The sequence below is a fragment of the Pleurodeles waltl genome, chromosome 5, assembly GCF_031143425.1.
Source record: "Pleurodeles waltl isolate 20211129_DDA chromosome 5, aPleWal1.hap1.20221129, whole genome shotgun sequence".
NCBI classification, from domain to species: Eukaryota; Metazoa; Chordata; class Amphibia; order Caudata; family Salamandridae; genus Pleurodeles; species Pleurodeles waltl.
This window is the reverse complement of record NC_090444.1, coordinates 1099974480-1100001833: the sequence shown is the minus strand read 5'-3', so window position 1 is coordinate 1100001833 and position 27354 is coordinate 1099974480. Positions and strand designations below refer to the sequence as shown.

The 27354-nt window shown below is 44.4% G+C and overlaps 1 protein-coding gene across 2 annotated transcripts; it reads left to right on the top strand.

Annotated features, from left to right (window-relative positions):
- Positions 1-6063: 6063 nt before the first annotated feature.
- TBXT (T-box transcription factor T) lies at positions 6064-26762 on the top strand. 2 transcript variants are annotated; one of them, XM_069235312.1, is made up of 8 exons: positions 6064-6392; positions 9389-9653; positions 10867-11001; positions 16258-16319; positions 17436-17497; positions 20619-20795; positions 23317-23446; positions 23770-26762. In XM_069235312.1, exons 1-8 carry the CDS (start codon positions 6079-6081, stop codon positions 24041-24043), a joined length of 1419 nt encoding a protein of 472 aa, XP_069091413.1. In that variant the 5' UTR covers positions 6064-6078; the 3' UTR covers positions 24044-26762. The 2 variants fall into 2 exon arrangements, with proteins under 2 accessions (XP_069091413.1, XP_069091412.1); XM_069235311.1 differs by having other exon boundaries at positions 23314-23446.
- The last annotated feature ends 592 nt before the right edge of the window (positions 26763-27354 follow it).

Genomic DNA, 27354 nt, shown 5'->3' with positions numbered 1-27354 from the left:
GATGTCCCATGATTTGTGTATGTTTCTAAAGATTAATTGAGCTCCTCGCCCATTTTCAGTTTTTCAGTTTTTTGCAAACATTTTCACGCCTAATAATAATACCGCATATCCAGCCAGATCGAAGCAGCGATGTGCAGTTAACATAAACAGCTGTTTGCAGTGAAGGTGCGGGCTGACGGTGAATGCTCTAGACTGGGCACAAGCCTCTTGCAGTGTGTTTTGACGGATATGAAAGCGATGCACGTAGGGGGGGGGGGGTGCGTGGGGTGACTCCCTTTCTTGTCGGGCTCCTGTTTAAAGAGATTGTTATTGTTGAAAGGGGTGCAATTGAACTATTTCCTGGTCATTGTCACCTCCCCGCTTCCAGCCAGCGGTTCTCACGGAGGGGTAATAAAGCTCTCTCACACCGAGCAGCCATAGCGATGAGCGCGGGAAAATACGATGGGAGCAGAGCGCGGCTGCAGATTCCAGAGGGCGAAAGGAGCTGAGCTGCGGGCGGACCTGAGAGGGGTAGAGTACCACGGACCAGGCTGTCAATGACAACCGCCACACCAGGCCGCGAATGAGCACCCACCACAGTACGAGAAGTGGCGGGGGCATTGACCGTGACAGCGCACTGATACACCAGGCTTTGGTGCACTGAATGAGGAGAACTGTACTACGTTGTAATCTATAAAGAAAATGATGGGATCCTCCTGAAATATGCGGAGATGTTAATGCCACACTGAGCAACCGTGTGTACATGCATAGTACACATGTACAGGGCCGGCTTCAGCGCTGGTGGCGCCCGGTGCGTCAGTGTTTGTTGTCGCCCTACAATGACTACCCCCTCCGTCACGGCTTTCCTCACCACCACCCTTTTACATAGTCCCTCACGTCTCCATAACCAAGCTTTCTCAGATGCATTTCATTAATTTTATAGCGCCACTCGTATCAGTGTAAGGTGCCACGCCAAAGAGAATCAATCCCACATGTGAAAATCTGTGTAAAGAAAATGTTACATAAAACAGAGGACTACAAGGTGTAGGAGTCACATGTCATCCATACTGGTAGGCAGCATAGTTTAAGAGTACTTGGTTTGGACAAAGCAGAAACTTAGAATTTAAAGTCGGACACCAGGGCTGGAGGGTTCTGTTTAATAACAAACACTGATTGCTACCAGCATGAACACTTTTTGCAGCATTAGTACAATGAAATACTGGGGAAAAAACCATAACGCTCAAATATGTACCTTTCATTTTCCATGCAGCTCTTTAATGACAAGTAATAGCTCACTGTTCTATATTTGCCAGAATTATCTTGACATTTTTATTGTTGCCTCAAAATTTCTGGAGGCACTGAACAGGCAGCAGGTGCGTTTAAAACCATAATATACTTGCACACACATACACATTCAGTGAAAAAAAAAAAAAAACGCTAAAGTGACGTTATAGTAAGGTGAATAGTGAATATGGCAGTCACAACATTAACATTTTGAACTTAAAAACTCACAGAAATACATTTGTAACTTGTGCCCCCGCCATGCAGTACTAATGATCTCACATATTACATCACTCATAACATTCTATGACATCATTTAAGACAACACTGATGACTTCTCAAATTATATAATTAATGACATCAATGATGACATCATCCAATGAGTGAGTATGTTTTATAGTTTGCATAGTGGTGAGTAGCTACCATAAAACTTTCTTACCTAATTTAGTACAGCCTGTGTCCAGCCAATGAGTCTAAGATGTTTACAAAACTGGTGTGCTTCCAATGCATCATATGTGTATAGATGTATTGAACACATTATAAATCTTTGTATTGAAGAGTAAATTGGTGTGCAGGTGACAGTTGACAACTTGTGTCCTGTATGTTCCACACAAGTTTTTTTGGTTCTGCAGAAAGTTTCCAACAGTGCAAAGATTCTATGTAGTAGATAGTAATGTAAGAAGCCTGGAGTTATTAGAGAGAATTTTGCCAGCATGACAATTTCTACTTAACATAGAACACTGTGTTCACCAGCTACTAACCTATGTACAGGTGCTTCTTTTGCTTCAGAAATCGACTATCTGTGTAATGTTTTCACCACAGTATAAAGGCTGCAGGTAGAATGATCTTTAGCACCTTCAGATCTTGATTATTTTAAGTGAATATTGTTTTTTAAAGCAGTGTCGCAAAGAGTGTACATCAGATCATTTTTTACATTTATTCAGACCGTGAATACTCTGTGGTGTATTTCTCATGAGAGTTTCACTGTCTGCAAGCAGTGTGGTACAGAGTAAACTCTCTCCATAGTGTAAACAATGCTTACAATACCCACTTTTTATATCAACTTAATTTCCTTAATATAGGTTCAGTGACTGTGAGAGGTTTGATGCAGATAAAAGCTGTCCATAGTAGGGCATTCATTTTCGAAGAGATGCTGAGTATCTTGAGGAACATGGCTTTCTCTGAACAGTTGTATACACATTGAACACTGTGTGCAATGAGGGTTTCCCATATATGTGTGATTGATTGTTAATGTGAACTAGGCTACCTGTGAAGTGTATGGCATAGGGTCAATGTTGCACATAACACATGCTTGGTACACCCAAGAGGGTTGTATCTGTGATGGCATTAACAATGCTTTATATTAGTCTGACCTATTTTGTACTTACTTTCAAGCCTTTAATGCCATACTAGTTTATAGAGTAATGTGTAAAATTGGCATTATAACCATTGTAGAAGTTGTCATGAATGCTGTAATACCTGAAGTAATTAGCAGTGGATGGCATTAATTATGCTGCCTTATAAAATATAATCACATGGTTGTTGTTTAAAAAAAACTACATTTGAACCTTGGCAGACTTGCTACTGTAATGCTGTGGGTACCATCTTGATCTGCCTAACTACTGATGACCTGCCATTTTGAGATTGAGCCTATTAGACAGGGCAAAACACATATTTACCTGGAACACAGAGGGACTTGGAGACTGCCTACTTGTTACCATTTTATGGCTTTCCTATCACTTTAATTTCCCTGCTACTGATTTGTGATCCAGCTTAGCAAACTTGTGTTTGTCCCTTCCATGGAGCATAGCCTCTTTACCATCTCTTTTTTTGTTTGGCTTCTATGCTTCCACGGATTGTTTTTTTTTTCCATGACAGCAGGTACTTTGGTAAAAAAAGAAAAAGAAAACCACTGATGACAGGTACACCACACCATGGTATCATGGCGCACCGAGTGGCACTTACTTTTTAGGAAAACAAACAGGGGCCTGTCCTCAGAAAAAAATACCCCAGACCTGCCAGCATTGAGAGCATCCATCAGTTTTAGCTGACGTTGGCTCCACAATCGGTAAAAAGATCAATCTCTGACCTTTCAGTGAGGCAGAGGAAACTAGAGGTTGGCAAACGGGGCAGCGGCGAACTTTTCATCATTCATGGCCTCCTATTTATAATGTGGAGAATATACTTTATTATGAATAAACGTATATTTGTAAGTCTTAATGTACATTTGTGAAAGCAAAGGCACCATGGTTTGGTTGAAGTCGTCTGTGCTTTAAGTAGTTAATGAAGCGTAATGGTTCCAGGGCTGACTCGCGAACTCTCCTCCATCTATGCTCTAAAATTAGGCTAACTAGCATATTTCTTCGCCTTCGACACAGTCTGTCACCGCACCCTGAAATCACGCCTCCAAGAAATCGGAATTCAAGGAAAAGCCCTCGACTGGATCATCTCATTCCTCTCCGGCAGAACCCAGAGAGTCCGCCTCCCCCCCTTCCACTCCGAAGCCACCGACATCATCTGCGGCGTCCCCCAAGGCTCATCCCTTAGCCCGACGCTGTTCAACATCTACATGGCCCCCCTCGCACAAGTGGCCCGACAACACAACCTCAACATTCTCACCTACACCGACGACACCCAGCTCATCCTTTCACTCACCAAAGACCCGCGCACCGCCAAAACCAACCTCCACGAGGGAATGAAATCCATCGCCGAATGGATGAGAAGCAGCCGTCTGAAACTAAACTCGGACAAGATGGAGGTCCTCATCCTCGGACCCACCCCCTCTGCCTGGGACGACTCCTGGTGGCCTACCGCACTAGGAACCCCACCGATACCGACTAACCACGCTCGCAACCCGGGCTTCAACCTTGACTCCTCCCTCACCTTGTCTAAACAGATCAACGCAGTTTCCTCCTCCTGCTACAACACACTCCGCATGCTCCGTAGAATCTACAAGTGGATCCCGACCAGTGCTTGAAATGGAAAAAATAAAGTGCAGGTACTCTGTGCCAGAATACCTGCTTGTTTCCGAGAAGTGCCGGTACTCTCCAATTAAAAGTATTACGTTTTTCCTGAGATGTGCCGGTACTCACCCTCTCAAAATAAAAAAGTGCCGGTACTCAGTACCGGACAGTACCGGCCCATTTAAAGCACTGATCCCGACAGAAACCAGAAGAACTGTGACACAGGCCCTCGTCAGCAGCAGACTGGACTACAGCAACGCACGCTACACAGGCATCCCAGCAAAAGACCTACTACGCCTCCAACGCATCCAAAACGCCTCCGCCCAGCTGATCCTCGACGTACCCCGCCACAGCCACATCTCCCACCACCTGAGAAACCTTCACTGGCTCCTCGTGGACAAGAGGATCACTTTCAAGCTTCTTACCCACGCTCACAAAGCGCTCCACGGCACCGGACCAGCCTACCTGAACAACAGACTCAGCTTCTACACCCCCACCCGTCAGCTCCGCTCCACTAACCTCGCCCTCGCCGTCGTTCCCCGCATCCGAAGAAAGACCTCCGGCGGCAGATCCTTCTCATACCTCGCCGCCAAAACTTGGAACACCCTCCCCACCAACCTACGACAGACCCAAGACCTACTCACTTTCAGAAGACTCCTCAAGACCTGGCTCTTCGATCAGTAACAGTACCGCCCCCCTCTCCCACCCCCCCAGCGCCTTGAAACCCTCACGGGTACGTAGAGCGCTTTATAAATCCAATGATTGATTGATTGATATTTCTCAAAATAAATAGGCTGTATGCTGGTAATGACATAAAAATGGCCATTGCAGTACAGTAATGCCTGATTGAAAAAAATGCTTCACAGTAAAATATATGTTCACTGACGTGGCGTAAATAGAATTGCCATCTGACCAGTATATTACTGATTGGCTGATAGTTTCATGTCGAGACTGGTAACAAGGTAAAAAAATCAGAAAAATAATTACAATCGTGTGTTTCCTCTTTTGAATATAAACTTAGCAGAACATATACAAGACGGAAACGCGTCAAAGGAACGTTACTGTTATCTAAACTTTTCCTAAATGGTTGTTAGACCACATAGAATTAGAACCATTGTGTCAGAAGTGCAGAGCATGCTGTCTATCGCTTCTGGTATTTCAAGAGCTCCAAAACATGCACAATCAGTTAATGTTTTTCTGTTAGAGTGAAGGTAACCTTTGCATTTTTTTGTCAGTGTATTTCATGTGGTAGAATAAAATGAATCCAAGAAAATAACTAAATATGCAAGCAACAATAAAATAGTATATCAATGAGGCCAAAGCTGATTATAAAGCTATCATTATAATGAAACGTGCACGAATACAGTCTCGAAATGGAAGGCTGAATGTTTGCGCAAGAGACACTTCTGCTCTCAAAGTACATATTTTAACTTCTCTACTCGGCATCCACCGTGTCCCTGTTACTAGTGGGAGCGCACGCAGCGATGATCCGTAGCTTTACATTTTAAGTAAATATAAATAACATGTTCTCCCGGAGGCTTGGCGCTCGTGTAGGTGTTAGCGCCCCAACGCCCGCTCAGGTAGGTGTGACATCCAGGGGAGGCCGCACAGGCCTACTCCGGACCCCCGGACCGTGATGGTAATATCCCAGGTCTGACAGAGCAGGTAACAGGGACCCCACTTCCGGCTGCGGCCTTTGATAGAGCTGTACACATATCTACATAGGGCCCCGCCTCCACCTCTGAAATGGCCGCTCGAGCCAACCTGGGGCAGGGCACCCACTTCAAAGGGCGCCGCCGTCCAATAGGAGCCCGCAGTCCGACGGGGAGCCTACGGGGGCGGGGCCCAAGTATTTATGCGCGAGCCTCCGCCTGCTGCCCAGATGCCGGACGGTGCAGCGCGCGTGGGATTTGTGCAGCCGGATTTGGGAGTGTTTACAGCCACTGAAAGGAGCAGGATGAGCGCGGTGTCGTCCTCGGAGGCGGGTGGGAAGGGGCGGCAGTGCAGCAGGGTGGATCACCTGCTCAGCGCCGTCGAGCACGAGCTGCAGGCCGGCAGCGAGAAGGGCGACCCCACCGAGCGCCAGCTCAAGGTGAGCCTGGAGGAGGGCGAGCTATGGCAGCGCTTCAAGGAGCTCACCAACGAGATGATCGTCACCAAGAACGGAAGGTAAGGGGCTGCAGCTCACCCTCACGGCCTGGGATGGCATGCATAGCGAGGGACGCACGGGAACTCAGTGTATAGGGACCAGGGCTCCACGCTGGCTCAGTGAGGGTGGAGCATTGCACTTTGAAATGTTGCGAACTTTTCATGACAAGTGCAACCGACTCGTCAAAATACTGGCAATTCATTGTATATTTTCTTTCGTCATTAGTAACTGTAATTCTTGAGTGATCTGACTCAAAACAGTTATTCCATTTGTGGGTTTAAATTCGTTTTCTCATTCGTTCTTTTATTTTGTACGTTCTTTTATTCGTGTGTCTTTCATCTCATATAACTGTTAACACTTTTGTTCCTATCGCTTTCCAAATCGTTTTATTCGGTTTTCCTTTTTTAAACTTTGTTCACTTCGTATTTTTGTTTGTTGACTCTTTTCACCTTCCGTCTTTTCTCTTTCTTGCGATAACTTCATTTTGTTTTCCCGTTCCTTCAACTAGTTTATTTGGTCTTTTCTCCTTCAGCGGGGTCTTTATTATTTCCCCTTAAAGCGATGGCAATTCAAAACCAGGAACACTGAATTTCCAAGTGCCACTAGAGTGAAAAGGTGTTTCTAACTGCAGCAACGTATACGGCGGTGATGACTGCACTGTGTTGCACGCTGCTGTTCTTTGCTTGGGGCGCAAGAAACAATTATTTAATATTTTACATGAATCTTCAGGCCTAGCTCCTAAGGCAACCCCATGCCCCTACGCCCTCCTGGTGCCAGATAGCAGGAAGTTGCACTGCCCGCAGTGTGATGAAGGCAATGTGTACTTAGGCGCTGCAGTGTGCCTAGACTGAGGAATAAGATGCGCAATACGGTTGTTTTGCACAATTAGAAGCAAATTCTGGTTTAACGAGCGTCATACTTCCTGTGCTAGGCGGGTGCATTGGAGGCGCCTAGTGCGCGGATCGCGGGGCTTCTCGGCTCCTGTGTTTGCGGCCCGGATTATTGGCCGCGAAATCTCCAAGGACTTCCGTGGGAATCTCTAACGCCAGAGCTGGCGAAAATCCCCGGAAAGAGGTGTGAACGTGTCGAGAAGGATAGATAAAAGGGATCAATGAAACACTGCCCGTCTATGTGTTAATTCGCCCGTTCCCTTCACAAAGCTTGGGCTATTAACAATTTAAAATGCGATTATACGAATATCTGCGTGTGGGACAGTACACTTTTTATCCCTGTGTACGCATCCAAACCGCTCAACGAAACTTGAGTAAATGAATATAGCATTTTATTGTAGTGCTAGCAGTTTATTGAGACTGATATATTTTTCTTTTGACAGAGAAGCTACGAGAAGGTTGACTAAATACAGCATTTCTCTTCTATACGTGAAATGCCCGTCGCTTCATTAATTTGTGCGTTATTTAAAATGTAACGCGTGAGGCCGATGTCATCGCCCGTACAGCAAGAATATGGATATTTTGTAATTTGACGAAAATAAAAGAATGTCACCCGATAGCAAATGTTCTAAAATTATCGGCGTTGTTTAAACCGTAGGAGGGAATAAGCGTTGTGCTAGATAAGAAATGGATGCGTTTTCAGTCACGTATTTTATTTGTCTGATTTTGGACATATTTCTACTGCACGTGCCTGTCGGTCGTATGGCCTCCTACAGCCGCCTCGTGAGGGCGTACTTCCCGTACAGTTCTGGGCTTTTCACCCGTCGGAGTCCAGCTGCTCCATGAGACACCGTGTCTGTGGATAGCGAAGAAGGGATTTGGGGTTTCATGTTATTAGACCAGGGATGGAAAGCGCGTTTGACATTTACGCGGCCTCTTGGCTCTAGTTTGGTGTGTGGGATTGACTGCATCTAATGTAAGTGAAGACTAGCCTAAGATCTTTTGCCTCTGGCATGTGGAGTCTCTGCCCACCCACCTGGCACCGGTACCCACTCCTGCATCGAGAGTGACTCTGTCCCTGAATGGCTCCACCCTCCCGCCGCCATCCTTGTGCCGCTATCTTTCTCCCCATCCCCCTTCCTCAGACGCTTCCAGTGCTTCATTTGGTAAAATAATATTAATCCAAGCCAGCAAAAGGGTCCAATAATTTTAGGAACAGCCGCTGGCGCTGCCGGATGGAGGGATATGCGAATACCAATGCCGCCTAGTCTTGATCCCACCCCATACATTTTTCTTCTACCACGTCATAAACCCTCTCTCTCCATCTCAGGCTTTCACGTTCTGTTTTTTCTCTTTGCTTTCCCTCTTTTTCGCAGTTTTCCCATAATGGTCTTTCTCACCCCGTCTTCCCTTTCCCCCTTTCTCTCTCTTGCTTTGACTTAGAGACTGATGATGAAAAAGAAGTTCCAGTCATGAAAGTCAATTCACCAAGATGCCAGGGGTAGCGGAAGTGATATCACAATCCCTTTAGCCCCAACTTTCACTCACACACATACTTACACATACACACAAATTCACACTTACACGCACACTCTAACATAAACACACTCCCTTTCGCAAGCACGCACACAGCATTCAGTTAAAAAAAATACGCACCTCAACTGCCCTGAAAGGGCATATTCCAGCTAACTGTATCTCATTTTTATTACACTAACAGTGGATAATATGTTATAAATCACGATTACTGTAATAAAAATCGACAGAGTTGTCACTGTGTTCCTGGCACTGACTTTGCGAACTCTGAAGCCAGGGCTCACAAAGATGCGACCCCTAAATGACATCCATGGTTCCAGTCACGAAATATGTGTGCGGTGCCCCCAGCTGCACATGTAGGCAATGAGCCCAGCTCACTTTGGTGTCGGCGGGCAGCAGTAAGAGAAGCTGGGCCCGTTTCCTGTCAGAAAGAGGCTCATTCCTTGCTACCCGGTCAAGGGACCGGTGGCAGTGCCTATGCGAGTCCGACGCATCATCCGTGTCCTGATTAACCTGGCTTCGCCCTCCCCCCATGCTCCTGGTGGCCCCTGGCACCACAGTCACCCTGTCCTCTGCTGTCCCCCCTCCCGCAGGCGGATGTTTCCGGTGCTCAAGTTGAACGTGTCGGGCCTGGACCCCAACGCCATGTACTCCTTCCTGCTGGACTTCGTGGCCGCCGACAACCACCGCTGGAAGTACGTGAACGGGGAGTGGGTGCCAGGGGGCAAGCCCGAGCCGCAGGTGCCCAGCTGCGTCTACATCCACCCGGACTCGCCCAACTTCGGCGCCCACTGGATGAAGGCCCCGGTCTCCTTCAGCAAGGTCAAGCTCACCAACAAGCTGAACGGGGGCGGCCAGGTAAGAGAGTGAGAGTGCATGGGGGTGGGTGACAGCTGTCTGATGGGGGTATCTGTCTGTAGCAGGTATTAGTGAGGTGCCCCCTTCTCCCCCACCTCCTCCCCCGGAACTGCTTATGACAATACCCGGAAGTGAGCGAAGGGCAGCTGCTCTGACTACCACTGCAAGGGTCGCTCAGCAGCCTGGGAGCAGTTGGACATCTTAAGCCTTGCACAACTTCAATGTCACCTGAGATGAAAATCTGACTCGTAAACATTTACAGTCCAAGGAGTGAGGCAATTAAATGCAGTTAGTTTTGGGTGAGGTTACTGCCCCACTTTATCAGGTCTAGTCTAGTTGTCTTGATTTAGTCTAATCTTCAGACCCTTAAATCATGACGCTGTATCATTGGCGCTCAACATCTAACATCACGCCCCCAACAGTATGCTTATATTAGCTGATTGCATCAATTACCCACCCTCACAATCCCAATGTAAATAATTATTCTGCACCATAATGTGTGTGTGGACTGAGTGAATCATGCAAGTTCATATATTCAGAACGTATAGAAGCCAGAGGGTATTACGTAGCCAGCGAATCTGTTATGCCACCCTACTCATTCACACCTTTCACTAGAAAGAGTATTAGTTAGGCCCAGCCTTTCTATATGTAATGTCCTGCCCCAGTCTTTTTCTAGGGAACTTCATTCATGTTCTGTCACCATAAATTAAATTCTAACAACATCTATGAACAACATTGTTCAAACTCACAGGCATGTTTGTGTTTGTGCCAGGCTTGTGAGTGGAGTTCCATGAATTGTGAGAACTACAGTCCCCTAGCATTCGATTGGCGCCTATTAGAAAGGAAAATTTTGATGAGGCTGTTTTCCTCCCATGTGAGCATGGACTCCAGTTCCCAAAGTACCACAGGTACCAGAAGTGACATCACGACCCTTTTACTGCTTCGGGCACGGCTGACATCCACTCTCTCTTAGCTGCTCAACATCCTCCTATTTTCTGCAAAGATTCTAGGCGAAGTTCAAGGTGGTGTAACTATAAAAAGTAATCAGGCTTCCAAGAGCCATGTGTACTCTCTGCCCTTGCCTTTGTCTTCATGACTGCCTCTTAGAAACTGTCAAAGTTCAGGTAATGACATCAAGTAGTTCCGTGTTGGGTGTGCACCCTTTGAGCTATATTAACCGTGTCAGTAACCACTCTCTCTCCGTTCCCTGCAGATCATGCTAAACTCGCTGCACAAGTATGAGCCGCGGATCCATATCGTGAGAGTGGGAGGTCCCCAGAGGATGATCACCAGCCATTCTTTCCCCGAGACCCAGTTCATAGCAGTCACCGCCTACCAGAATGAAGAGGTGAGCCCCACTTGCACCGATCCATCACAGTAGCAGGGCTTGTTGTGTAAATATCATGGCTTATGGGCATTTGAGCACCGCGTGAGAATGTTGTGTGCTTTAAAAGTAGTTTCAGCCAACACATCCTTTAGGTCAGTTTCATACAGATATAAGGATAGTGAGCATTTGTAAATTTTTTAAAGATATGGGAGTTGGATCAAAATAGTTGGAAACAGCTTTCGTGAATTCGTCTGGTCATAGACAAAAAATAAAAAGTAATTAAAGGGTGCTTGATGATATCGGAGTTATTTATATATTTCTAACACCTCTATATTACTTTTGTTGGTCCTATAGAAGACACTGTCACACACACAGAATCGTCTTATTTCCAGAAATTCAGTTTGTTGTCACTTTGAGATGGTGACGTAATGTGGGTACTTTGTTTACATTTGTTAATTCTTGGTGTGTGGCCCCACAGAACACAACTCCTCGATACTCTTTATCAGCTGTATATTTAAAACTCATTGTGGGAACGTATGCGAAAGGAATGCATGCATATGCCTGTGTATTTATGTGGCCAAAGAATGGTAAGTATTTGTTGCTTTTATATGCTGATTGTTATTTACGCCCCTCTTGGCTAACACTGAAACAAGAGGGGCGGACCCTCCACATCTAAACTACACACCCAGAGCTCTATGTAATGGCTCTGACTGATTGTCTGTATTTGAACTCCATTATACTGGACTATTGAAGTCTCATAGGTGTTATTCTTGTGACTTTTTGTGGTTATCTTGGCAAATTGCATCGTTTTTATCTACATACATTGCTGGCAGGAACCTTCTGTTTTTGGAGGAGCTTGTGCAATGGCCTTCATACATTTTATGATTCAGTCGCAATAATAAGCACGGTTGGATCACACCACCAAATGCCAGGCACTGTAAAATCGGCACTGTTTTAGAGTACTTGCCTCCTTACACTGAATACAGATTCCATATATTGCTTATTTTTTTAATGATTGCTTTCAATAGTATAATGTCATGGATGGGTGGGATTGATTTAAATAAGCAGCCTGGTTGATTTACGTAGGACGCTTAGCTGAAAATGTCTAATTGCCTAAATTATCGTCTTCATCAGATTCAATATTTTCTGTGACCTAAAGAACAGACCATTTCCAGCTGATAGCTACACAAATAAGAATAAGCGTTGGCAGTAACGATCTGCCTTTGGTTGCCAGCCTCTTGGTTTTGTCAATGTTTGTTTTGTTATGGCTTTTGTGAATAAACGTTTTGTAGGAGTTGGTGGGCCCTCTCCAGTATGTAACAAAAACATTGGCTAAAAGTATAAATAGTTTTTTGGTTTCAAAAGCATACATTGCCATATTGGTCCATGGCACCGACTCGAAATAATTTGTGTACTGATGTCCTCCTTTTGAAAGAGCAGAATGCAGCCCTTCATTGTAATCAGCCAATGGCTGAAGTGGGCTGTTCCACTGCCCCATGCAGCTTCCTGTAGGGAACACAAGAAAAATGTTAAGGACACAACAGTAATCCAGTGGACGAAGTGGACTGACACCTCCATTGTAAGAGTATTATATGTCCAATTTTAGTAAAATCAGAAGGTCAATCAATCAAATTTTTTTATATAGCGCGCTACTCACCTGTGAGGGTCTCAAGGTGCTTGGTGGGGGGGGGGGGCAGGAGGGTCACTGTTCGAACAGCCATGTTTTGAGTTTTTTTCTGAAAAGCAGGAGGTCTTTGGTTTTGCGGAGGTGGGTGGGGAGGGAGTTCCAGGTTTTGGTGGCGAGGTAGGAGAAGGACCTGCCTCCTGTGGTGGTGCGTTGGATGCAGGGGACTGTGGCTAGGGCGAGGTTGGCTGATCAGAGGTTGCGGGTGGGAGTGTGAAAGTTTACTCTTTCGTTGAGGTATGTCGGGCCAGTGTTGTGGAGGGATTTATGTGCGTGGATGAGGATCTTGAATGTGATTCTCTTGTTTATGGGGAGCCAGTGAAGGGTTTTGAGGTGTGGTGAGATTCGTTTGTGGCAGGGGAGGCCAAGGACGAGGCGCGCGGCTGTGTTCTGGATTCTCTGGAGTTTGTGTGTGAGTTTTGAGTGTGGTGCCGGCGTAGAGGGCGTTACCGTAGTCTAGTCTGCTGCTGATGAGTGCATGGGTGACTGTCTTCCTGGTCTCTGGGGGAATCCATTTGAAGGATTTTTTTAGAGTGCGGAGTGTGAGGAAGCAGGAGGAGGTAAGAGCATTGATCTGCTGTGTCATGGAGAGGGAGGGGTCCAGGATGATGCAGAGGTTGCGTGCGTGGTTTGCGGGGGTGGGTGCGGGTCCTAGGGCGGTGGGCCACCAGGAGTCATCCCATATGGTTTTGTTGGGGCCGAAGATGATGATCTCGGTTTTGTTGGAGTTAAGCTTGAGGTGGTTAGTTGTCATCCAGTTGGCGGTGTCGAGGAGAGCTGCGTGGAGGTTGGTTTTGGCGGTGGTGGGGTTGTGGGTGAGGGAGAAGATGAGTTGGGTGTCATCTGCGTAGGAGAGGATAGTGATTCCGTGTGATCGGAGGATGTTGGCTAGGGGGATCATCTAAATGTTGAAGAGTGTGGGGGGCCCCCTGGGGGACTCCGCAGATGATCTTGGTGGTGGTGGAGTGGAAAGGTGGGAGGCGGACTCTCTGGGTCCGGTCAGTGAGGAAGGAGGTGAGCCAGTCTAAGGCTTTGTGGCGAATTCCTATGTTGTGGAGGCGTGTGCGGAGTGTGTGGTGGCAGACAGTGTCAAAAGCTGCGGAGAGGTCTAGAAGGATGAGTGCGACGGTCTCTCCTTTGTCGACTTTGGTCCTAATGTCGTCAGTGCATGCGATGAGGGCGGTTTCCGTGCTGTGGTTTTTGCGGAACCCGGATTGTGAGGAGTCAAGAGTGTTGTTTTCTTCGAGGTAGTGGGATAGGCGGGTGTTGACTAGTTTCTCGGCGACCTTGGCGGGGAAGGGGAGGAGAGAGATGGGGCGATAGTTGGAGAGGATCTCTGGGTCGGCTTTGGGTTTCTTTAGGAGAGCGGTGATTTCCGCGTGCTTCCAGGGGTCTGGGTAGGTGGCGGTGTCGATGGAGGAGTTGATTATGTCGCGGAGTATGGGGGCGACTAACACAGGTCGTGGCTAACACAAAACCTAAAAATGACCATAGTAGTAGTTTACGAGATGATGGAGGAGCAGAGTTCTTCTCTCTGTCCACTTTCTCAGCCTGTCAGTCTCTCATTAGTTTACATACTTGGGGAGTCAAGCTGCTGGCTGTGCAGAGAGGGTTTAAGCTCTTTGCCCATTGCATTAAGCTTTCTTGAGTGAGAAAGGCAATGTGGATGTATTCTGTCTAGCCAGATTACTTGTTTCTTCTAAGGAATGTACTCCTTGAAATTCCTGATTCAACAACTCATTTGATCTTCAAGCATGTTCTGATCCAGCCTCCTTCACTGTAGTTATTTGTCAAACCACCTCCTTATCTTTATTCTGACATCTCATTACTATTGTCCATCAAGTCCCATTCTGATGCCTCAAACTACACATTCTTCATGGTGTAGATAGATCTTTTAGGCCCAGTCTTTCTCACCTGCCACATACATTATTCTGCCCTTCACACCCAAGTCAGATCTTCTGAGCATCATAATATTGGAAACTTGACAGTTCATCTCTCATAATGTGTAATACTGCCTTACAGTTCTGCTGCTTCCTATATGGGTGGTTGATTATATTTCTTTATGACCTCTGAATTGTTCTTCTTTCTATAGACTACTGATTTATTCCTGTATCACGAAATTATCTCTGATTCTATACAGCAAATCATGGGAGTTCCTTTTTTACTCTCACTCACTAGTTTTACATTCTTCCCCTTTACCTTACTTTGTTCCTGTACATTTACCCTCTTACCTGGATAACGATGTTTGTATGGCTGAGAAACAGTGTTAGCAGTCTTGCCCATGTCATATCAAAATTGAAGAATAAAAAATATATACCTATGTAAAGGGGTTTTGGGCCACCCCTCTTTATCGATTGGTCTGTTCAGCTGCCATTTATATTTTCCTTCTGCACACCACAGCATGGAGCAACGGGTCAACCAACTTCCTAAAATGGGCTTTCTTGCACATAATTGTGCTGATCACATGCGCACTTGCACCTAAAAAAGAAATGTTCTTCAGTACTAGGGCTGGTGGGCCAATGCGTGTTTCCATATTTTGTCTCTTTTAGCATCATTGTGTGTTAAGAGTACGTTTTCAGGTTACCCCATTTCAGGTCAATAGTATATTTTCTTCACACATATACGATTTATATTTCCCTGTGATGTGCATTAAGACACACAAAAGGTATCCACGTTTCCATCCTTGTTCTAGGTTTACTAGACAGCTAGGAATCGCTGTTAGTTCTCTTACTAAAATTGTATGTGAGGGTTATTACTTTTTTAATGTGACATTTTTATTGCAAGGACAAGGCCGACACAATGAATTTGCACCGCCTCGTTCTATTTCTTTTCTTGGCGGAGGGTATATTTCTCAGTGGATAAAAACATAAACATTGCACTAACGCCTCCTACTAGGTTGGAAACGTCCTTGTTGTTCTTTTAAAACTATATGGAATGGTTCTTTCATTTTTTAATTTTAAATATTTTATTCCAAGTCCAGTGCTGGCACATCGCGGTGGTGCCGCGTCTTCTATTCTTTTCTTTTTTTTTTTTTTTAGGGCGGTGAGGGGGGGGGGGGGGGGTGGGGGGTAATGTTGCCATAATATTTACACAATGTAACCATGGCACCAAGCTTGAAAAGGGAACAAAACGGTTAATTATGGCTACAAAAACCTTTGTCTAGATAGCTAGATAGTTTGTAACTCACATTTTAGTTACTCTGTCAATCAAACATCAGATTTTTTTTTGTTAATTATTTTTTTCTTTAATGTAACGGTATGCTTAACTTCCTGTTTTAAGGTACGCTACACAGCGCTATGAAACATGGCACGGTGCACTATATACACACATTTTAAATACACGTCAGAGGCTGACATTTTGTCTGGTGTACAATATTGTTTTCCCATTCGCGCGGTACTTGTGCTGTACCGATCTAAGCACAGAGAACATGAAGTACAGCCCCCCAGTGATTTGCACTTCAACGTATTTTTGCTAACAGGCGCGCATTTATAGTTCCCTTTCACAATCTTAAATTAAAGGCACTACTTGATTTTTGTGAGTGAAATCTTTTGACAGCCCTTTCCGAACAACATTCAATGCATTTTTTCTTTTAGATTACAGCTCTGAAGATCCAGTACAACCCATTTGCAAAGGCCTTCCTCGATGCGAAAGAAAGGTAGGATTTTGTAGCTATTTCTGCGTGTCACTGTGGTCCCCATTACAAGTGCCTCGGTAAACCACCAGCCTCACGGGGATTAAAAACTGGTGTTCTGGACAGAAGTTACAGCTTCTGACACACCTGAGAAAATGTGTCCCACAGTACAAAGGGTTATGTCCCCATGATACAGGGTAATACTTTCTATCTGCAATATAGCGCTTCATTATTTCGTGTGAGGTAGGGATGCCAAGGGATGTGAGATTGTCTTGTCCAGTAGCCGCTTCTTGTTGTTATTACAATGTAAAGCTACTCACCTCTATGTTACGAGACCCTCCTAGGTATATCACAGTTACTCGGAGAACATTGCTCAGAAATGCCCCATATTCGTTAATGTTTGTGTTCTTACTTCAGACTTTTTCTTTATACAGGCTATTCATTGTCTGGCCTGTTACTCATTCTCTTTTCGGTCTCAAGACTCTTCGCTATCATCACCATCTCTATTAAATTTCTTCTGATTTCCCCCACATCTTTTCCCACTCCAGTGTGTTGCTGTTGGCTTTTAATCCCTTTTATTTTGGGGTGCAGCACTACAACCACACCTTTCTCTCTCCGTTTCCTATAATTCACCTCCTTCACACTTTCAAATTCTCTTTTGTACCTCTAGACACACCTCCATCTTTCCCTCAATTTCTCTTTCTCTCTTGTCCTGTTTTTTTCGCCCCCTAGTTATGCTTAGATTTTTCCCTTTGTTGCTCCTTTCTCGGGTTTAGCTCTCTCCACTAATATCTCACTTCTGTATTTCCTTTCTTCTATCCTGACTACCTCTTTTCCCCTCTTCTCTAGTCTTTGTCCCTCTCCTCACTCTTTTTTCAGAGATCTTCCTTCCGCTTCTGTCCCAGTGTGTTTTGGTATTCCTAATTTGCCTAATTCTTAACCACCATGATGGTACAGTGCGGCAGTGACTTTGGTCACACAGGATATATTAGTTCTTACACGAGAGCACATTTCTTCCCTGCAGGCACTGAACAATGTTGCCACTCCCCCTTTATCCTCCCTCTGGTTTCTAAATCTTGGGGTGTATCAAACTGCCGTTCTCTTATTCTCTGTATTTTATTTTTACATTTCTTATAACAGAAGTGACCACAAGGACATTCTAGAAGAGGTGGGTGACAACCAACAATCTGGCTATTCGCAATGTAAGTTATTTTTAGTACACTTGTCGAATTATACCTTTGTGTGTCTGTTCCATCAAAGGGTGGCTTGTTGTTTAACAAGACTTTAATCTAGGATGTATGGACATGAGAAACAAAAATAATGTGTGCCAGCTTAGTGTTTGTTTCCCTCTAAATCTAAATTAATCATTTTATCGTCTAGGTTTTAATTGCATCTTTTCACTTGGTTCCCAATTTTGCTCAGTATTGGGTAGGAGGAAACCTTTTCATTTTATTTCAGAAGGTTCTTTAAGCCTATTAGCTCCTTTTATGCGAGGGCTTTGGCCATTTCATCCCAAACTAAGACCATTGATTGATTTTACCCAGATTTTCTTCAGTCCTTCTGACCAAAAGAGCAGATAATATCAACAAAACGTTTTTACTCTGATTTTGATCTGAATATGCAGGATGTATTTGTTAAAGGTGTGATCTCAGACTAATCAGGCAAGGGGCCCTGCGGCAGCTGTCAAGGAGACATAGCAGTGCATCCTTTTATAGCAAATGTCCCAAGCTTCTGTAATAGGGTCACACGATTAAAGTTTCAGTACTCCTGGACAAGGTGTTAGAGGAGATAACCAGAAATGGGGCTATTGTAAGCAAGTGTACTTTCATTGTATCTTAACATTCCTTTCGGGTCTTCAACAATATACTCACAGAGCAGGTGGCAAATATACTCCTTGGCCCTGTGAGAGTTGACGTCTACTAGTTAATACATTAGTGAGGTGTATAAAAAGATGGTTGCTATAGGTAACGAATTAGGATTACCATAATTTAGTTTTTTCAGTAACAAGGGCCTTTTGCCGTTCCAGGCATGGTGATATTTTTGCAACAGCGCACAACCTTGCTTTGCCATGATGGTGCCCCTAGCTGGCTGGCACCTTAGGAGTGCCTGCATTGTTTATTAATTAGCTTGGCTTCATGTGTTGCCTTGTCCAGCAGTTCTTATGGTTTCCACCATGTTTTCCCACATACGTTTAATTTTTTATTGTTTGTAGTATACAGGGAATTACTTTACTGTGCCATTCTTGGCACTAGGTGTGCTGACTATTTTTTGATGTGTCCTATCAGTGTTAGTAACAATTGTCAACAGCTGGGAGCTTAGCACATATTTTGTCTTCATATTACCTTTTGGCTGGTCTCGTCTTCCCCCAAATGTATCCCTGCCGAATGCTCAATAATATGGCAACATATCATAATCATGTACACTGCATTTCTTTTGTATATTTTTACAAATGATCTTTGGCTTTGTATATATCACAATCTGTAAGAGAGGCCATGAATCGGAGGTGAGTGGGTGGCACAGATACCCATATTGTTCACTTCTCTTGTGCACACGACCTGGAGACCCCAGTATGGGCTGCACACACACCCAAACCCAAAATAGACACTGACAAGACAAGTAACTGTCTCTGGGTAAAGGTCGTTTGTTACAAGCATGAGAAGATATACACATTTACATACAGAAAGCGTTAAAATACAGCTGTCAAAATCTATGGTAACACACACTAAGGCAACTAGTACATGTCCTAAAAATATAAATCAAGCACACAAATTACTTACACACGTCCTCCAATGTGAACGCTCCAACAGCAAGGTCTTTTACAATCCTTATCCCTTATGGACCACACAGGCGGAGCCACCTACATCTCTGGGGGGCAGTGCCAACTCACTATGCCTTTGTCTGTATCACCAGGGTCCTGTCCCTCCAACACCATTCTGTCCGAGGAGCTACTAGTATTGTAACCAGGAGCTACAGACTAATGCCCTACAATGGTGGCTCCGAGCCCACGCCTGTAGGCCGGTGTGTACATTTTCCACATGGATTCAGGACTCTGCACTCCACTGTATGTGCTCCTCTGGAAAGTATGAGATGGAGGGTCCCCTCTGTGGTTTAAAAGCAAAATTGGATGTAGCCAAATTGAGGGCTGAGTGGGCGGGTAACCCGAATTGGGGGCTGAGTGGGCGGGTAACCTTCAGGGGGCTCCACTCTGCCCAAGGCAAATGAATACCTGTGACCTATGGAAGACTCTGGGGCCCCTCATCACATTGTACAGGCAGCCCACTGTTTTGCCTGATGCCACCAGTCATGAATTCCTTGGCTGGGGGTGCTTTTTGTGTCCAACACGCGTGTGCATATTTACAGAAACTGTCTGGCAGTGCTAAGACATTTCGGGAATGTAGGGACACTGTTGATAACGAGAGAGAAGGCTGTGTCTTTTTGATTTCCCAGCAGAGTTTGCAGAGGAGAGTGGAGCCCAATGAATTAATTAATAGGGGCTAACAAGTGAAGGAAGAGTTGAAACCAACCAACCAGCAGCCTAATTGGAAGTGCCTCCTGAGTGGCCAAGGCAACTTAGCTAGGCTGGGAAAATGAGCTCACTCAGGAGTGCAGTCAAAATTAACCCTGCGACCTACAACATCATTTACAAAACACGCACTGTAACATGTTCTAGCTACACATCAGGCGGCATTTTAGTGCTGTTGAAGTTCAGATCTTCATTTCTCGGCAAGTGTTCAAGACGTTTTGTCCGTCTTGGGGTTTGGGTTCCTTTTTTCGTGACTGCAAAATAGTTTAGCCACCTAATTTAGCATTTTATTCGGTGCTCCGGGAAAGGGGGTTTGTGTTGGTGGTTGGTGCATTGTAGAGACAAGATCAATATGTGTAGAAGGCTGCTGAACATTGAAAGTAGACGTGTAAAACAGTATTCATATCGACCAGTGGTTTTTCAATGTAAATATGAAACAGTGTATCTTGATGTAAGGTGAATTCTCTAAAGGGTTGCACAAGTGTAGATGACTGCATATAGGAGGCTTTTGAGGGGTTTGGGGGGTACGATATACACATAATTTGTTGATAACTTCAAACCAGTTGTCTTTATGAACATCTAAAGTACAGGCACATGAGATGTATTTAAATAAGCAGTAGAGATGTAAATTAAATCATTTAGTTTTTCACTGGTTGTCTCGAACACTGGGTGCCATTTAAAAAAATGAAATTAGCTCTTTCACTCATCGTGTGCAAGACGTGACTGTGGACTACAATGAACAATACTACATGAACAAATGAAGAAAGATTTTCACATGGTGCTCTGTTTCATTATTTCAGTAGGTGGCTGGCTTATCCCTGGCCCTGGACCCCTTTGTCACTCTGGAAATTCCCACCCTCAGTTTGGAGCACCTTTATCACTCTCCTCGTCCCATGGTTGTGAACGATACCCATCGCTGAGGAATCACCGCTCAAGTCCATACCCCAGTCCGTACTCGCATAGGAACAATTCTCCGAGTAAGTGTCAATGATTCAAAATATCCGAACCTCTGTGCATCAAAGTGGCTTCTTTTTCGGGTTCAGAAGGTATCTAGTGTAGTGACTGGGTTATAGGAATATGTATCCATTGACCTTAAATCGTATTGTTTGGGGAAATATTGAAGGAACACTATGGGTTAGCAATTGGGCAGGTTTCTTTTTATTTTCTAAGTGTCATCACCACAGCCCTTCCCAGCAGTAGGTAGTACTGGAAGTGCCTCATAACTAGTCCCAAAGGACTGCTAACCAGTTGTGGCTTGCTGCGCTAGCAAGGGGCAGGGGGGGTGCGGCACAAAGGGGATGGGTTTGGGAGGGGGGTACAAGCAGGGGGGTACATTTAGTAAATATATATTTTTTAAAACTTACCTGATCTACCGACCCACGCCACGCCGGTCCCCTTTCCATCATCGCTGCAGGCACAGGCTCCCAGCCTGCCCTGCGGCCAATCCCGGCGCTGCTCAAAGCAGGCAGACTGGGAGCCTGTGCATGCTGTCTCCAGCGAGAGCCTACTGTGCATGTATGTGGCCAGCCCAAAACGGGCGGCCAAACACACGTGCGCTCTGAGAGGGAGTGCTATGCACTCCCCACTGCCAGTAATCCCCATGGCCCGCCCTTTCGCAACAAAAGTATAACAAACATAGTTTATCCTTCATTCTGAAAGGTTTGCAGCTTCTGCTGCTGGTGGGGGGTGGGGTGGCGATGCTCCTCCACCCTAACGGGGGAGCCACTCTTGCTGGTAACAGTTTATGGTTGGTTGTCTCAGTCGATCATGATAGCCCTCCATAAAAACATGAGTTTTTGTTCTGGATGAAGTTAAGGTGGACAATTGCATCTAGTAGGGGTTGTCCAGAAATTTCAAATGTGAGTGCCATGTTCTCCAGTCGGATTCCCTTTATATTTCTTCTCTCTGCATTTGGACTGGCTAATCAGACTGAGCTGCAACTCTTAATGTGGTAGATCCTGGGGGTAATGAATGGGGTGATCATTTTTCCGAGATATTCTGGTCACCCCCCCTTCCTAACCCCATAAAGTAGTTCAAATTTTATGCTTTTTTAGAGATGGTGTTAAATAGTCTTGACTTCCTCAAGAGCAGACAGACCCTGTCCTTTTAATTCTATATCCTCTATATAGTGTTTGAAAGTACTTAGTGGTTTTGAAGTTTACTGTATTTTAGTGGTCGCCGCATAGAAGCACTCGTTCAATCCGCTCAGTCATGTGGAGACAATTCTAAACAATATTTCAGTAATAATCTGAAGGAATGCTCAGGTCAAACAAGAATCTCAGGTTTGCACTACCTGTACCTGTGTGGGGGCTGTAGGAAGAATGATAAGGCAGACTTTACAGTGTGTTGACTACTCATGCCCCGTGACTCAGAACTGTACAGGAATAGACAGCCATCTTTCAGCGAAAAAAGATGTGCTTTAAGAAATTCAACATCTTGGTACCCATATACTGTTCTTGAGTATGTGAAGGTTTGGCATACCTTGGTAACAAAAGTGCTTGCTGCACAATCGCGTCCACCAACTGGTGCCAGTCAATGCTAATAGCTAGAGAGCTGAATCTTGAGGGACTCTGCATGATTTGGGGTGGGCTAAAGAGGTGGCAATGTCAGTTCTGACTAATTGACATCTGTCACAAGCGACAACATTCTCAAACCTGTGGCACTGAGCACTAGCAGCTCATGTTTCCAGGCAAACTACAGTGATATCCCACGGTAAATATGCTGTACACAGACAACAGATGAGTAAAATAGGGAATGCCGGCTGATCGCTATTTAGTGATCCAAGGATGGTATATAATTGTTTTGCATAGCTCTCGTTAGCAAAACCATATGGGGATGTAATGAAAAGTAATTTTCCTTTGGGAGTGTGGGCGAAGCCCATTGTACATGTTGATGAACTTACTTGCACAGTCCCACATAAGTTTTTCCAAAGAACACATGGATTTGAAAGTGAAACGAAACACAAACCTTGCAAAAGAATATCCTGTCCTTTGGATTTCAACATTTCTACTTGTTCACAAGGACTCGGAAGCACTGTCAGTGTTTCATTCATCTGTATGTTTCGAGCACAATCCACAGACAGTGAGCTGAACAAAGGGTCTGGTTTGTTTTCTCATCCAGGACACAGCACATTACTCTACGTTTCCCAGAAGTCCACCAAATGTTGCAGAACAGCAGGTCTTTTAATAAGCCATCTCACTCAAGAAATTTCAGTACAGTGCTGACACAATTTGTTATCTTGTAGCATGTGTTTAAAAAATAAAAGCATGTTGTTATATACGGTTTCTGTAAGTTGCTAGAAGCAACAAAGCACTTGTGCAGTTGGATGTATTTATAAATAGTCGTTTGAGTTAACAAATGTTTCTTACCGGATCTGTACATGCCCTGTGTTTTCAGCAAGTTTTCCCAACCCAATGTTTAGGTAAATTTAATTAACATCATGCCTTATTTAACCACCCATCATTCTGACAAGTGACCATTTCATTTTTCTTGCAGCAGGTTATACAGACAACTCTTCAGCCTGTCTGTCCATGCTTCCGTCACATGACAACTGGTCTAGCCTGCAGATGCCAACGCACAACAGTATGCTTCCCATGGGTCATGCCACTGGTGTGCCCAGCAGCTCTGGGTATGTATCACATATTTTGTAGATCAGCTGACACTATGTTGTGGCCAGTGTCCTCTGGTTCAGTGTATACAGAATCTCAAAGTATAACATGGCAAAGATGGCAAATTCATATTTATGGGTAAAGAATTGCATATCCACAGTTTCAATTTCAGTTAATCTCTGTAAAATTCTGGGATGGACCAATACCATGATACCGTAGACTTGGGAGTTATAGAACTCACAAACCTTCAACATGGAAAATGGGGTGAACATAAACAGTACTAAATTACATAAAAATGAGCTCTAACTGATCCTGGTTAATTGTTTTCTCCCTTCTCTTGTAGCCAGTATCCTAACTTGTGGTCGGTGAATAACAGCACTCTAACCCCTATACCGGTATCCCAGTCGGGAGGGATGGCAAGTGGATTGGGAACTCAGTTCTTACGAAGCTCTCCGTCACATTACTCGCCTCTGTCTCATTCAGTACATGGCTCTTCCCCGGTGTCTCCTCTGTATGACACTGGGTTACAAACAGACCTCTCGGAAAACCAGTACGAAGCATCTCTCCATGCACGGCTTGCATCTCCCTGGACTCCTGTCTCGCCCCCTTCTATCTAAAAGACTTCAGTTTAATGACAATGCGAGCGTTGCACCTCTGTCCACTGTTGTCTCGGAACCAATGTGGGCGCCAAATGATAAACTGTAGTGGGCCAGGGATTCCATAAAGCGATGCGGAGAGAAGACCATTGACTATTTTCATCAACATTGCTCTTGTGTGTCATCCTAACATCGTCTTTGTGCGCACATACTTCACTACGTTTACTTCACTGCATTACTTTCATCACGACAGCAGCATGGTGCAGACACTCGTGAACACAACCTCGTCTATGATTCCAGGAGGAGGTCATATATCAATGTTGGTAAAAAAAATCACGATTGCCTCGAACCAAGGATCTTCCTGCTTCTTCTCGAGGAATGTTGGCTTTCCATTTATAGTTTCAAGGTGTACTCACACCTGACCCTTCCGCCCTCATCAAATTCCAGTCTAAAGGGCTTCCTGCTTAAAATGAGCTCGCCAGTGCCCGGTCTGTGACCACTGCAGGTAGATGGAACAAACAAGTTCATCCTCAGCATTTGCAATTCTCTACTCATCACCAGCTAACATGTGCCCTTGATGTTTGTACCCTTTGCACAAAGTACTTTTCAGAAAAGCTGCCCCATCCGTATTATAAAATTCATGGCTGTCTTTTAAATGCAGCGTGTTCTGCACTGGATATGGAATTCCACAAGAGTCTACGAATGTTTGCCAGTGGGCATCAAGGGTACAAAATGCCAAAAACTGTTGTGCATTATTTTGTAGTCTTGGTATATTACAGGATGGTAACTAAACACAATGCGAACCAGAACATAACAAGTTCCTTTCTCTTGCAAAACTTCAAAGAAAAGGTTGGTTTGAAATCAGAGGAGACTCCTTTATTAAAGTCAAATTGTTTTTAATATGTGCCTGCATAGCTGCATGCCACAAGCCTGCAAGAAGGATATGCTCAAGGAACTGCAGTCTAAGTAAGTTGGTTCTCACACAGTGATTATATTGTGGCCTGTGCATTTCCACGCTGGGAGTGACCCCATCTGCTAGACTAATGCCATTCTTTTTCCAACATTAAGGTAGAAATACCAGAAATTCAGCTGGAACTTAAAATAAAAGAGCACCCCCAGCTAAGTCCCAGTGTTTCAACTACTGTGAGATGTATAGATTTTCCTCTAGTTTGGACACATCAGAGAGTTTACAGGACAATTCAGCTATAACAGTCACCTTCAGTGTATTCTCTAGGAGCACTGGAATGATTTGGTAACTACTACCACCTTGTACTTTGACATTTTTGTGTTGTATGTACTTGTTGCGATCACAAGGATGGTCTTTGTTCTGACATTAACGTGTAGCGTTACTCATTGTCTTGACTTTGGGATATTCGCTGACCATGCCCGATCACTGTTAAAACTATTTAAACTCTCTAAGCAGGTTTTACTGACTTATAGGTTATATTGTGGAGTGGAGAGTCTCTTGACACCTGGAGACTGGACTTGATTTCAATTATCCTTTTCTTGTTAAAAAGTAATTGTGAGTATGGTGTTGAGCCACTGCCTTTGAGACCATACTTCAAATGAATGACAATCCATTCACGCTTAGCTAGCACATTGAAACTGTAAGTGCCTTAGATCACCAAGCTAGATGAGATGTTGTGACCATGTTAATATAAATCCAAAATCGTGCCTTGATCATTTAGTTTGTTGTTTAACCTCCATCCCAACCTAGATAATGCACATTGACTTTATCACACAATTCACGCCTTCACTAAACAAACGTTCAGTAATTCTGATCTTCCACCTACGCTCCCAAATGTCTTCATTTAGACGACAGATGCCAGAACTGATAAAGAAGAATCCGGGCAATTTTGGCTGCTACCGATGAGATCAATTACATAGAAAAGATGACTCTGTAAAAAAAAACATTTACTCAACAGGAGCAAGTTTTGCCTTGAGATGGACTTTTTGTGGTTTTATCCGAACCCTTCCTTGGCCATGAAGGCTTGTATGACAATGCTTGGTCCTTTTGTTGTTTCTGAGATTTCTGTAATAATGGCAAGAGATAAGAAGCTTTCAACAAATTATGTCCAACAATGATAACTTGTTACTGATTTAATCAATTTTCACAATAGTGGCAAATCGTGGAACTGCACTTGTGGGTGGGTGTGTTTGTTCGAATTGTTCAACACAGATATTTTCTGTTGGACCAGAGCAAGATGATTTTCTATTTCTAATTTGTGTAGTTTCCGTCTAAGGCTGTTTGTGGCCTAAAGTACTGAATAAGAGAATTTCAACTCATAAACTGCACCTTATGCCTGTGCAATGTGTCTTTGGGGAAACTATTAGTAATGAGTCACAAGAGTGCTCAGAGGCTTGTGGGATGTTTGTTTTCTTACATGGCTACGGCAAAATGGCTGCTAGGTATTTAACATAAATAAAAAAATTGCAAGTAGCAACAAATGAAGGACAGTATCTGAGCCAGCATTAGATAAGCACATAAAACAAGGTGTGTGCAAGGACTGATTTGTGAAGGGCTGTAGCATTACCATGTATTTATCAGACAGTATTATGAAAAATATGACTCTCTTGCAAAACAAAAGACAATCATGTAAATAATATTAACTGTAATATATCGTTTTTAAGAGTCTACGTTTGGTAGGGTTCAAAAATGTTTGTAAGTTTTTTTATGTATTTTTAAATGTGACATTAAGTTAATTGAAAAGAATACACAAGAGTAACATTTTGCACAAAATCTGACCTGCTGTCTTTTTGCTTCTTTTGGTGTTTACCTTATTCATCGTTCCACAATGTTTCAGGGCTGTGCAAACTGGTGGCAAAACTAAATCAGCCTTTAAAAGCACTTGGGCCCATATTTATGGGAAAATGACGGAGCGCAACGCTGCGTCAAAATTGTCCACGCAACTCTCCATAATTTCCAAAACGCAGGGATGCAACGTATTTAAGTAAATATGATACACCCCTGTGTTGTCCCCTGCGCTGGCAGCTAAATTTAGCTGCCAGCGCCAACGCAGGCACCCTTGCACCATCGTGGGATTGTTTATGTACAGGAAATTGTCCCTTCCTGCACATGAACAATCACTAATGGCGCTTTGGCACTTCTGTATGTGCTGCAGAATGCAGCGTCATTTTCCCACACATAAACAATAATTTCTGGCACTTTGCTCTTTCCATGCGTGCTGCAGAATGGAGCATGCATAGGGAAAGCACAAAATGAGGAGGAATAAAAGTATTCCTCCTCGTTGCGCCTTGCTAACGCCACCCCTTGGGGCAGCGTTAGATTTTGCCGCTGCCTCAGGTTTACAAAATCTTGTAAATCTGAGGCA